At 31.6% G+C, this 14,621-nt stretch overlaps 1 protein-coding gene across 1 annotated transcript; it reads left to right on the top strand.

The window, feature by feature from the left end:
* Positions 1-2,213: 2,213 nt before the first annotated feature.
* On the top strand, positions 2,214-11,726 carry LOC124934161 (serine/threonine protein phosphatase 2A 57 kDa regulatory subunit B' beta isoform-like). The gene is made up of 2 exons (XM_047474642.1): positions 2,214-3,691; positions 11,354-11,726. The coding sequence occupies exons 1-2, from the start codon at positions 2,495-2,497 to the stop codon at positions 11,663-11,665; spliced, it is 1,509 nt and encodes a 502-aa protein (XP_047330598.1). The 5' UTR covers positions 2,214-2,494; the 3' UTR covers positions 11,666-11,726.
* The last annotated feature ends 2,895 nt before the right edge of the window (positions 11,727-14,621 follow it).

Genomic DNA, 14,621 nt, shown 5'->3' with positions numbered 1-14,621 from the left:
TTAGTTCTATCAAGGGTGAGCCCTTTCACCTAGGACGAGTTATGCTCGAGCCTTAGCCTTAGACTTAACCTCTACACCCCACCTCTGACCGATCTTTTCATCCTCGGTTTGAACTAGTGATGAAATCTTTTGGCCTTGAGTTCAGTCTTGGACCACGTCCAACTATGTGTTAGCCATACTTGGGTCAACGCCTTTTTGATTGAATCCTAACATAGCCCCTCGACGTCCTAACATGAACTCATGGGCTCTTATGTCCGGGTATGTTCATGTCATGCCAATACATGCCCTAAGTGGTGATGTGTGGTCGACCGTCACTCGTTGTGGTCCAATGGTCGTCGACGACATTTTCTAGTTAGATGTTTTCTTAATTCCTACCACACAAATAAAAACAGCATTAAGGCCTATTTTCATTTAATCTATTTATTTAACTACATCATTTATTTATATCATTTGGATTTTATTTTAAATATTTTGGGTTAATTTGAGAGTGATACAAAATCTTTCTCACATCAATTATTTATTTTAATTTTGTGCAATAAATTCCAAATATAACTTTTTTCAGAAAATTAATTTATAGTTTCAGAATTATTTAAACAAATTATTAATTTGGGGGTAAAAAATGAGTGTCTACATACATCCTAAAATTGTGACAAAGAGACGTGACCCTATGCTTGTTTAAATACACAAAATAAATAAATTAAAAAGAGGTAATATGTATAATACTCTTTACATATTTAACTAAGTTTTAAATATCTTCGTATACATAATTTTGTTTGAAATTGCTCCTTGTATATTTATTTAGGTTGGAAATAGTTACTCATTTCAAATAATAGAAAATAAAAGAACCTAATTTCAAGTATGAACAATTCTTATTTTATGGTCGAAATTGGAACCCTTTTGAGAACTAATTTAAACCATCGATCGCCTAAGATCTAATTATGTTGTGTTTCACATATTTGGATTATATTTAATTAGATTGTGTTTCACATATTTGAATTAGAGCTTAATTTGACTAATAAACTTATTTCGTCTTCAAATTAAATTATAATCATTCTCACTCTCAATTCATTTTCACTAAGGGGATAATCGTCATTTTAGTATAAATCCTATATAACTCAGCGATTCAAGCATGTTACGAGTTTTGTATTATGATATCATTTTTATATTTTGTAATTTTTACTATATTATTTACATTTTAACTATATGACTATTAGACATTTTACACTCCTTCAACATCAATATTTTTTATTGTTTAGCAATCATTTTGGGGTACAATACAAACATAAAATATCAAAATATGGAGTAGAAGAATGAGTAACAATATCGACGTCGTCTTAGTTTGTAACATCGTTGTCTAGAAATAGAATAAAGCAGATACATTGTCGTTTGAGAATGAAGTTGAAGAAGTCATTTTAAGATGAATGTGAAAACTTTACCCACAATAAAACTTAAAATGGAAATACCACGTATAAGAGAAATTTGTGGATATTTTTAACACAAATTGGCGGTTTCATAACATTTTAAAAGGTTATAAATATTTATGATATAAATTCAAATAAAAACAAATGTATAATAAACAAAAATAAATATGTAAGGAGTAATTTCAAACAAAAATAAAAATAAATGTATAATAAACAATTTAAAACAAGATTATATATATTATATATGGAGATATTTTAAACTTAGTTAAATGTAAATTAAAACCGACGCAAAGAATCAAAGACGATGATTACTTCTACTCCTATTTGATTGCAATGTTCGTTTTTGTTTTAATGTTTTGATGCAAATATATGTAATCACTTGGCAAGTAGCTTTTGTTTTACATTCCCGCACATTTAGTTATTACACATTAGAATATATGTAATCTAATTCTTCTCATTATTGTTTATATTTCTTTTCGAGATAATCATATTTATTTTTGGTAAATATTGTCTTCAAGCACTTGAACTCGCTTGGATCACATCTAAACAAATAGAAGCAGGTCGACGAGGAATAACCCAAAATGCACCTTGTGGTAGAAAAATATGGGTACTTTTAGAAATTTATTGTATAATAATTTAATATCTAGTTAATTATAATTCTCTTTATTATAAATAAATAAATTGAAACTGTTTTAAAGACAAATTTGGTATAAATATTTTATATAATTAGATTTGATTTTCAATATTTATTATTATTATTATTATTATTTAGATGAGTGGTTTAAGACGATTTCAGCTCCCCTAAGAAAATACATCTGACAAATCGTTTTCATGGTCAGGAAAACCACTCTCCCGGCGAGCTGTCTCCGTTTCACTCGGACTATTTGCCCAGCCATTTTTGGACCAACATTTTCTCTAATTCCAACTTCAACTTGGATTTGATTTGATTTGATTTGATTTATGCAAAATTCGAATTCTGGGTTGCAGATTGATTGATTGTTTGATCAGTAAAATTTGAGTCTTTATCTCTTCTCTCTTAGTTTGTTTATATATTAGGGTTCATATATATATATATGATATATATAATCAAATTTGAGATGTTCAACAAAATAATAAAGCGCGGTCACCGCAAGGTATCAAAATCGGATGTTAACGCTTTTGGGTTCCCTGCTCCTGGCATTAGCGATACAGGTTTGGTTTATGCCTCCAATGTCGTAGTAAATCATTCCTCCAGAGCGATTCTATCTGTAAATCTCAGGCATCAGCACTCTTCTGGGAACGCAACAGTATCTGCCCCGGCCCATTCTGGTATTATTGAATCCCTCCCCATGTTCCGGGATGTTCCACTTTCCGAACGGCAAGACTTGTTTCATCGAAAATTGCAAATTTGTTTCATACAGTTTGATTTCTCTGATATTCTGAAAATGATTAGGGAGAAGGAGATGAAACGCCATGCTCTTTCTCAGCTAGTTGACTATGTAGAATCTGGTTCTGGTAAGATTACAGAGAGCAACCAGGAAGAAATGGTTAGCATGATTTCATCAAACATGTTTCGTTGTCTGCCACCAACTTCCCATGAAAACACAAGTTCAGAGTTTACAGATCCAGATGAGGATGAAACTTACCTTGATCCATCATGGCCACATCTTCAGTTGGTATATGAGCTTCTCTTAAGATACATTGTATCTTCTGATACTGAGACAAAGATTGCTAAACGTTATATTGACCATTCGTTTGTTTTAAGGTTGCTTGATTTATTTGAATCTGAGGACCCTCGAGAAAGGGATTATTTGAAAACTATCATCCATCGAATATATGGGAAATTCATGGTGCATCGGCCTTTCATTAGAAGGTCAATCAACAATATATTTTCTCGTTTTATTTATGAGACACCGAGGCATAGTGGTATCAGTGAGTTGTTGGAAATCCTTGGAAGCATCATAAGTGGATTTGCTCTTCCAATGAAAGAGGAGCATAAATTGTTTCTAGTTCGAGCTCTTATTCCTTTGCATAAACCTAAACTCATTGCTATATACCATCAACAGCTATCATATTGCATAGTTCAGTTTGTAGAGAAGGATGATAAATTGGCTGATATTGTTATAAGTGGTTTATTGAAATGTTGGCCTATGACAAACTGCCAGAAGGAAGTTTTATTTCTTGGGGAGCTTGAAGAAATATTGGAGGCAACACAGGCTGCAGAATTTCAGCATTGCATGGTTCCGCTCTTTAGGCGCATATCTCGATGTCTAACTAGTCCTCATTTTCAGGTTAGAAAACTTTTTCAAATGTTTAACAAACTAATATCAAAAGGTAGCCATGCATCTAATATTCCTTTCATATACTGCTTGTTTATCCTTATCCTTATTAGATGCAAATATTATCATCAAAACTTGATCTTTTTGTATAGATGTTGCCTTGTCCATCATCATATCCAATTTGCTCTTATAATTCATGTGACATATGTACCCTATCCAGAAGCATGTTAGGGTTCACTAATTTAATCATGTTGTTACTCATAATTAAAGTATTTCACTTGCATTATTAGTCAATTTGTTCTAGATATTATGGTTAGTCTAGTCATCACAATTTATATGTACATAAACTCAACCTCTCTTTACCCTTATCAATTTGAAGGATATATAGTTTTATTCTAATTTTCTATTTATCTGGTTTTAATCTCTTTCATAATTTAGGGTTTAGAAGCAATTGTGAAGAGCTTTATATGAAAAAAGGAATAACTTAAAGTTATCTAGAGAATACTTTTATTTTTTTTAACCATGTTTATTTTTATCGTAGACTAGTTCTACTCATCTCCATGATCCCAACTTAAATCATATCTTTTTAAGTAAAAATTGCAATATGTGCATTAGTCTTAATAATAAAGTATTAACAAAAAAAATGAGAGGAGACAAATGACCTAACTGTGATGAAATATAAACTTGATTTGGATTTTGAAATTTTTGTTAGTATTAGTTTAGCCTTAATAGTATTACATAATTCAAATATTTTAATCAATAGTTTCAAAATGATACTAGATAAATCTTATCTAGAACACTTTAGGGGATTTCATAAAGTTTTAAAAAGTTTTAAATAATATATATATATATATATATATATATATATATATATATATAACTCTAAAGTGAGTTTTCAAAATTAAGAGTATATAAGTATAAATATGGATGTAACCCCACTATTCTAAACTTGTAGAGAAAATAAAATAAGAAATTTTTTTTTTTTTAAATCCTAATCCCTCTTTAAAATTTATCTCTTTAAATCTAGTTTCCTAACAAAGTGGTATTAGAGTTAGGAACTCCTACACCAAGATAGCAAATGGAGAATTCCCTTTTCAAATTTCGATGCTCACCAAGACCATCTACGACAATTGGAGCATAAAGATGAATGCGTTATTAGGAGCTTAAGATGTATGGGACGTTGTCGAGAAATACTTAGAGGAGCAAGATGAAACCATGCTAAGTCAATTTCAAATTCAGATATTGAAGGAGTCGAGAAAGAGAGACAATAAATGTTTATTTCTCATCTATCTATCAGTAGATAAAGATGCATTTGAGAAAATTTCAAATGCAACTACAATTAAAGAGTGGGATAAACTTTAAACTTGCAATAAAAGAGTTGAGAAAGTTACCAAGATTTATCTTCAAACTCTTAGAGGTAAGTTTGGATTGCTGTTTATGGAGGAAGGAATCCGATATAATTTCTGATTACTTGTCTAAAGTATTGGCTTTGGTTATCAATTAAAAACAAATGGTGAAGATGCTGGTGAAGTCAAAATATGGAGAAAATTATACATATTTTAAATCCAAATTCAATTTGTTACTAACATCGAAAAGAATAAGGATTTGAATACTATGACTATTGAGCAACTCTTGCGCTCTCTACAAATGTATGAGGAAAAATAAAAGAGAAGCAAAAACAATAAGAGACCATAAATGAATTACTGAAATTAAATTTAAAAGAAGACAACGTTCATGGAAGCCAAAGAGGACGAGATCGTGGTCAAGCTTGTGGATGAGGACAAGGAAGAGAAGGAAGATGTAGTCCAACAACTTCAACAATGGAGAACAATGTCGATATTCACAAGCTATAAGTGGGCATAGAAGAGACTACTTGTGGCCAATGCATGAAAACTCTAATTTCAAGTTCTACAATTACAACAAGATTGGTCATTATGCATTTGAGTGTAGATACCCTATCAACATAAAAGAAAGTGCAAATTTTGTAGAAGAAAAAGTTATACAAGAAAAAACTATATTAATCACCTGCCAAAACAAAATATAAGACTAAACAAACATATGAAACCTTGACAATAGTACAAACCACCACATGTGTGGAGATTAGAGAATGTGCGTGGAGCTAAATGAGTCATTATGTAGAAATGTATAATGTGGAGATGATTCAAAAATAGCTTTAAAAGGAAAAGTAAAATTCTTATAGGCTTGAAGAATGAAAGTCATCAATTTATCTTAAATGTCTATTATGTGCTCAACATGAAGAATAATATTCTTAGTCTAAGACAATTATTAGAAAAATGTTATGTCATCCACTTGAATTAACATAACGTATGCATTAGAGATAAAAAAAAATAACTGGATTGTGCCTATGCCACATAATAAAATGTTTTTTTCTAAACATTCAAAATGATGTAGCAAAGTGTCTCAAAACTTGCTATGGCAAACCATTATGGCTATGACATGTACGATTCGGCCATCTCATCTTTAGCAGTTTTAAACTTCTAGAAAATAAGAAGTTGGTGAGAGACTACCTTCCATCAAGAGCTACAAAGACACTAGAACTCATACATACTAATGTGTGGAACAATCAATTGAACTCTTTCAGTAAGAATAAATAATTTCTCCTTTTTATAGATAATTTTGTAAAGAAAACGTGAGTGTACTTCTTGAAGGAGAAGTCAGAGGTGTTTGAGAATTTTAATAAGTTCAAAGCTCTTGTATAAAAAAAAACAATCTTTCTATTAAGGTCATGCGATCTGATAATGGAGGAGAGTTCACATTAAAGGAGTTCAATAAGTACTATGATGACTATGAAATTCGTCGTCCCTTAAAAGTTACAATATCCCCTCAATAAAATGGAGTAGTTGAGAAGAAGAACCGAACTATATTGATCATGACTCGATATATGTTTAAGAGAAAACAAATGCCTAAGTAGTTTTGGGATGAAGATGTGGTTTGCGTTGTGTATTTATTGAATCTCTTTCCAACAAGAAGTGTGCAAGAGAAGACACCACAAGAAACATGAAGTGGAAGAAAGCATGGGATCTTTATCTTAGAGTCTTTGAAAGAATTGCCAATGATTATGTGTCAGGTGAACAAAGAGAAAACATAATGATAAAAGCAAGAAGCTCTTGTTCGTAGGTTATGATTCAAGTTCCAAAGGCTATAAACATTAAAATCTAAACAATAAAAAATTGTCATATATCACGATGTGGAGTTGGATGATGAAGATACTTGGGATTGAAACATTAAAAATACGAGTATAACTATCCTACTTATTTTGAATGGTGAGGTGAATTAGAGCAACTAATGATAAAGGAGCATCAAAAGTCTACTCCATCTACTTTACCAAGTTTGTCAAAAGAAACTCATATGAGAAATTACCAAAATATAGAAACATTGAAGAACTTTACAAGGTAACAAAAAATCAAAATGATATCACTCTATTTTGTCTTTGTAGTGATTATGAACTTCTAAGTTATTAAGAAGCGGTGGAAAGAGTAAAGTAGAAAGTTTCCATAGATGAATAAATCAAGTCAAGCATTAAGAATTACACATGGGAACTTGCTACACTTCCACAAGGACACAAGTTAATTGGAGTTAAATAACTGTATAAACAAAGAGGAATGCTAAGGGAGAGGTGGTGAGATATAAAATAAGATTTGTATAAAAGACTATAGTGAAAAAAGACATTAACTATGATGAGGTAATTGCTCCTATTTGCTCGTCTTGAAATATTAGACTAATCATTTTCTTGGCAGCTCAAAGTAGATGGAAGATCTACAAATGTATGTTAGGTCAGTATTTTTGAATGTCTTGCTCAATTGAAGAAGACTACATTAAGCAACCATTGGAACCAAGTGGAAGTCCATGTAGAGAAAGTATTAAAGTTAAACAAGGCATTATACGATTTAAAGAAAATACTGAGAGCTTGGAATGTTTGAGTTAACCAATATTTTCAAGACAAGCATTTCATTAAGTGTCCATATGACCGTGCACTCTATCTCAAAACTTAAGATAAAGATATTTTGATTGTGTGCTTATATGTGGATGGCTTGATCTTTACTGGGAATTATCCAAAGATGTTTGACGAATTCAAAAGGAATATGACCAAAAAAATTGAGATGATAAATATTGGTCAAATGACATACTATTTTGGCATATAAGTAAGCAAGAAGATGAAAGAATATTCATTACTCAAAAAAGTTATGCCATAGAAGTTTTCAAGAAAATGAAGATGGAGGATTCTAATCCAATTGGTTACACCTATAGATTGTGGCATCAAGTTGAGCAAAGTTACCAAAGGAGAAAACTTGTATCTAACTCTCTACATAAGTCTCATTGAAAGTTTAAACTATCTGATTTGTACAAAAGCAGATATTCTCTATAGTATAGTGTTGGAGTCTTTAGTCGCTGTATGGAAGCTCCAACGGTCACACACTTTGAATATGTGAAGAGAATCATCTTATACATCAAAGTTACAACCAAATTTAGTATATATTACTCCTCTTCTAATAACTATGAGATTGTTCTCTATAGTGATAGTGATTATATTGGAGATTTAAGTTATCGAAAGAGTAGGACTAGGTTTGTATTCTGAATGGGAGAAACAAATTTTACACCAGGATGTCCAAGAAGCAACCAATTATCATATTGTCTATATGCAAACCAAATATGTCGCAACTACGTCCTGTGTATGTCACGCAATCTAGCTTATGCATCTATTGAAGGAATTGAAGATATCATGCTAAGTGTCTATGGAGATATATATGTATTGACAATAAATTAGCAATGACCCTAGCAATGAATAATGTCTTCCATGAAAGGAGTAAACACTTACACACTCACTACCACTATATATGGGAGTGCATCGAAAGAAATTAAGTTAAACTGAAATACGTGAAGTCTCAAAATCAAATTAGCTGACATCTTTAACAAACCACTGAAACAAGAAACATTCGCTAAAATAAAAAGCATGCTAAAAGTTACAAATCAAGTTTAAGGAAGTTGTTTTTATGGATAAAAAGAATGTTAAAATATGGAGCTACACTTTCACAAGGACACAAGTGAATTGGAGTTAAATAGCTGTATAAACAAGGAGGAATGCTATATGAGTTGTGGTGAGATATAAAATAAGATTTATAGAGAAATACTATAGTCAAAAAAGAAATTGACTATGATGAGGTAATTTTTTCTATTGCTCGTCTTGAAATATTAGACTAATCATTTTCTTGGCAGCCCAAAGTAGATAGAAGATCTACCAAATGGATGTTAGGTCAGTATTTTTGAATGTCTTCCTCAATGAAGAAGACTACATTGAGCAACTATTGGGATATAAAGTGGAAGTCCATGTAGAGAAAGTATTAAAGTTAAACAAGACATTATATTGTTTAAAGTAAATACCGAGAGTTTGGAATGTTTGAGTTAACCAATACTTTCGAGACAAGAATTTCATCAAGTGTCCATATGACCGTGCACTCTATGTCAAAAGTTAAGGTGATGATATTTTAATTGTGTGCTTATATGTGTATGGATTTATCTTTACTAGGAATAATCCAAAGATGTGACAAATTTAAAAGGGATTTGAAAATTCTTATATTAATCAATGCTCCACTTGCTCGACCAATGGGTAAGACCGAGAAGCGTTTCATCTTGCATTTTTGTTTTACCTACTTGTGTTGATCACTTCCTTCAATCCTTATAGTACTTGTTGAGAAAATATATAATCTAAATACACAATAAAGATAATATATAGATAGAGGGGAAAGAATAATTTACACAAGATATAACGATGTTTGACCAACATTACATTCTCGGGTAATCGTCCATAGATTTTAATGAAATAATGGTCCAAGTAATAATCTTATGTTACATTGTCTCTATTTATAAGACTAAATCAAAACCATAATGACTAAACTAAAACTCCTAAATTCATTAAAGGCTAAACCCATTAAAATATATAAACTTTAAAGAATTATGAGATCAAACCCAACTAGGATTACATCCTTCGACCTTATCTTTAGTGTACACCCGGCGAGTTTATGTACAATTTTGTAAAAATAAAAATGAAAAGGTGCAATGTTGATTATGTCACCTATTTTTTCTTCATTAGGTTTATCATTTTCTCTCCAAATTCTTATTCAATTGAGTTAGGGTGGGTATAAATTAGAAAGGAAAAGAGAAGGTTCTCTTCAAAGCACGAATTAAAAACCTATTAATAGTGATAGTGCAACTAGCAAAATATTAGGTTATAACAATAGAATCAACAGTTAACCTATCTTGGATTATGGATTATACTTTGAGATAAAAGAATCAATAATTGTATCTAATTTATAATTGAAGAAAAGAGAAGAGAAAGTTAGAATTAGGTTAAACTTTGAGAGAGAAACCACGTTTAATTATTTGATTATCTTGTAGTTTTTCTTCCTTACTTAAATATGAATGTAACTACCTTATTATTGAAAACCTAATTATGTTTTTTCTTCCATCATTATGACTGTAACTGCATTATCATTGAAGATCTAATAATATTCTTTATTCATTAAATATGATTGTAATTGTCTTATGGTTTGACGGTCAAATATTTATTAACATAAAATAGATATTTGGCTTGCTAATTAATAATTAACAGAAATAAATGATTGATTTTAAGCAACTTCTTCCATTGTTGACTCAACTTTTCGCCCATGTCAACTCGATGTGAATTTAGTATTAAGTTTAGCCTAATATTTATAAAATGTAAAGAGATAATTACTTTATTAATAACTGTATATAAATGAAAAGATATATACTTATCCTAAAATATTTTTAACCTACTAGGATAAAAGATTTACCCTTGTATCCTTGTGTAGAGTTGCATTATTTATTTAAAGGGCATGACCCTTGGAATAAAATTCTCACAATTTGCCTACTCTAATTTTTACATGTTATAGCCAAAATTGTGAGAAAACCCTAATTCTTTTCTGACAATGAACATGGCTGCATTTGGGACTGCTTTTCAAGTTGGATGAATACCTACTAAAGAGATGCACACAACTACAAATGGAGGTCATATGTTCAAGGAGTGGATGACTGAAAACTGTACTGTTGTGTCATGGTTGATTCATTATATGATTTCTGAAATATTTGAAGGCTTCATACTCTATGGACTAAAGAAACATGGGTTGCAACCCAAGCAGCTCATTTCAAAACCGATAACACATTAAAAGTATTTCTCATTGAAGTTTCCTTCTATAAGCTAACCCTGTCACTTAATCCTTTCTCAGGTTATGAATAGTTTTTGACAACAACTTGACACGATGAAGAATTTGTCATAAACTCTAGAAGCGTGGAGAAAAACCTCCATAGTCGTTAAAAGGAGACAAGATATTAGAGTTTGCCTTTCAGCTACAATCATCATTCATAATTAATGATTTCCCTAATTTTTATACATATATACTGAGTCCAATAGCTTAATGGGGTGATGGCTACAAAGCCACTTCCTAACATTTGAGTAGTGGTATTTGAAGTTAAAATTGAGAAATATTGCAACAAAAAGCTAATTCGAAGTGTGATACATTCGTGAATGGAGTTTCAATCATCAAGGGTCTAGATGGTTCTACTGTAATACTTACAAATATTGTTTGAATAACCAATTATGGTTCTTTGTTTACTTAATCATACAGTTTGTTTATGCAGGTTGCCGAAAGAGCTCTTTTCCTCTGGAATAATGATCATATCATAAGTTTGATTGCTCAAAACCGAAGTGTTGTCTTGCCCATTATTTTTCAGGCTTTGGAGATGAATATTAGGTCTCATTGGAACCAAGCAATCAATGGGTTAAGTCTTAATGTAAGGAAAATGTTCATGGATATGGATGTTGAGTTATTTGAAGAGTGTCGAAAACAGTATGCCGAAAAGTTGGCAAATGCTCAGGATCTAATAGTGCAAAGGGAATTGATGTGGCAGAGATTGGCTGCTGCGGCCTCTCAAGGTGTTGTAAATGAATGAATGTTCAAATATATATATCCACTGTAGATTCATGGTTCCCACTGCTTTGAGTTAAGATGAAGAGAAGAAGAGTAAATGTGTTTTGACATTATGAATTCAAATATTATGAATATGTTCTTCCATTTTGTCCTAGCCCCACGTGCTATTTGATTCTTAGTTCTTGTAATTCTGATCCTTTTTACTGCTGTTTTCTCCTTTACATCAAATAAATGGTAAATGCAATATAAAAATGCCTTAGAAATTGTATGGTGTAGTTAATAGATCGGTAATTGTCAAGTGCACAATATTTAAAAGAGTGAGATTGATTTAATCTTCATGTTGATAAAACTTTGGAGAGATTTGTGTACATTTCAACAGTTGTAACTTTACAATGAATGATTGAAATTCTATATCAAATATAAAAAAATATATTTAATGGAAGAATGGATTACCAAATTAGGGTTGGGATTTCGAGTATATTTACAACATCACAAACCTGAAGTAGTTTCATAGCATTTACATTTAAAAATAATAATATTTATACTTCCTTTAATACACTTCCCTTAAAGATAACTAAGAAATTTGAATTTATTTAAAAAAAAATATGATAGTGAATCTCCTTCTTTCAAGGAAGATTGAGTTATAGTGATGTGTATAGTTATAAAGCTTAAACATTATTTTTGGAGAACATTAATCAAAGACTCAATTTTCTATTATGACTTACATCCCTCTTAAATCTTATAAAAAAAGAAGTGAAGTCGATCAGACGCACCCATAGATTGTTTCGACATAAACGAATGAGATGAGGAACCAAAACGATATAGCTCGATTATTGTATTTCCTTTAGAATAATTTTTATTTTCTTAAAGTCGCAAGTCGCCACTTATTTTTCTCTACCATAAACTGAAGAAGAAAATGTTATGTTGTACGCTTTTAAAATTGATCTTCCTCCAAACTCTCGATTAGTTTTAGTTTCGTTTTATTGTTCAGTTTCGTTTTATTGGTTTTAAGACAAACACTTTCTTTAAATAGTTGGAAACGTCAGTGGATAATTGACATATTCTCTCTAAAAATCAAGATAATAAAATTCAAAAGAAATGAGAAGAGATTTTACTTCATTTCATATTTTTTTCTGCAAGTACAATTATTATATTTATAACAGAACACAAATTCTTAATATTCTAAAACCACCGTGACTCTTACACTTTCATAATAAATTCAAAATAATAAGTTCTAATATTAACTAAACCTTTAAACTTTTAGACGACTCTTCGATTTTTTAATTAATTTTATTTTAACCCTCCTCGTAAAATTAATTTATTTTCCTTTGTAATTTCAAGCATAGTCCTCATTCTTCTGAAACATTCACTCCAAGGTGTTTCGTAAAAATATCTGCAACTTGATCAACATATTTCACATATTCAAATCATATCACATTTTTCGTAATACTCTCTCAGATGAAGTGATAGCGCGTATAGATGTGTTTACTTCGATCATGAAAAATATGATTCCTTGCTAGAGCTTAAGAAGACTTGTTGTTGACAAAAAAATGTGTTGCTTCATTCTCTAACATACCTAGCTATATCCTTCAACATTCTTCTTAGCCAGATTGTGTGACAAGCGCATGTTGTCACCGCGACATATTCATCTTCACAAATGATAGCGAAACTATCACTTGTTTCTTCGGCATTAGACCCCATAAAAAACCCAAATTCAGTTGCTCTTCCGATCATTTATATCTCTGGAAAAATCTCAATTGGAATATCCAACTAGTTAAAATTCCTTAGACAATGAATAATGCATTCAAAATTCAATAATACCTTTCAAATATCTCAAATTACTCTTTGTCGCCTCCATGTGCTCTATCGTGGGCACTTTCATGAATCAACTAATAATTCCCACACTAAAAAGAATATATGGCTGAGTACATGTCAAATACCTTAGACATCCAATGAGACATTTGAACAGTGTGGGATCTACATTTTCTCCCTTTTTATTCTTGCTCAATTTAGTACAGAAGTTTGCATCTCTAGGAAACGCCTCTTCGGAAGAGTGAACAGCTGAGGACACAGCTTGAGAGTGAGTCGGAGCAGTCCGAATTGGACTTATATGCATATTCACTTGTAAAGAGAACTCGGGTTCTTTATCCTTGAAAATGAGAAGGGGGGCCTTGGACGCATCCTTGGATTTGTCTTCTTCATTAAGGATATCAGTACAAACTTGGTGAATTCCTCCTAAAATATCTTCATGCATAGGTAATTCATTAACATGATCAACAATGTTTGTCGTTGTCCTAATAGGGGATGATCGAGGAATAGGAGATCCTGGAATGAGGCATTCTTCCAAAGGAATACCTTGAAGAATCCTATTTGTCATCTTGTTCCCCCTCAGAAGAGGGAATCTTCTTAGAATCTACCTTTCAATGGTTCCCCCTCAGTGTCTGATCCAGGAGACTTATTAGCAATCTTTTCTAATTCTTCTTCTCCCATCGGAGGTTCTTCTTCAAAAATAGTATTAGGAGCCACCCCAGATGTCCCATTTGATTGAATATTGGATAGAAGAGATTCAATAGCAACCTCTTCTTCTTCTAGAATTATTTCAACTTGACCCAAGACAGGGGTCTGTACATCAGTTTTCAGGGCCGATAGACGCGTCTCTTTAAAAGAGATGTTTGTCATTTCAACAAGATGGGCAGCATCCTGCTCATCTTCTTCTAACCCAGATTGATCAACATAAAAGATTTCTATTGGCTCATCTTCATCAAAAGAATCATGAAATAAGCTTAACCCAAAAGACTATGTACCGTGAGCCTATTGAAGAATAGTTGTGCAATAGATATACATGATGAGATCCAACCTCTTCAAGGCATTCTGCTCTATACGAGCATCTCTGTCAAGCGGGTTGAAGTTAGCTTTTCTCTTTTCAATCATGGGAAGAAGAATATGTCCCATGATGTCGGCTACCACCAGTTCCTTTC

This window comes from Impatiens glandulifera, chromosome 4 (genome assembly GCF_907164915.1).
Source record: "Impatiens glandulifera chromosome 4, dImpGla2.1, whole genome shotgun sequence".
Taxonomy (NCBI): domain Eukaryota; kingdom Viridiplantae; phylum Streptophyta; class Magnoliopsida; order Ericales; family Balsaminaceae; genus Impatiens; species Impatiens glandulifera.
The sequence above is the reverse complement of the archived record's forward strand: the minus strand, read 5'-3'. Positions and strand labels throughout refer to the sequence as shown.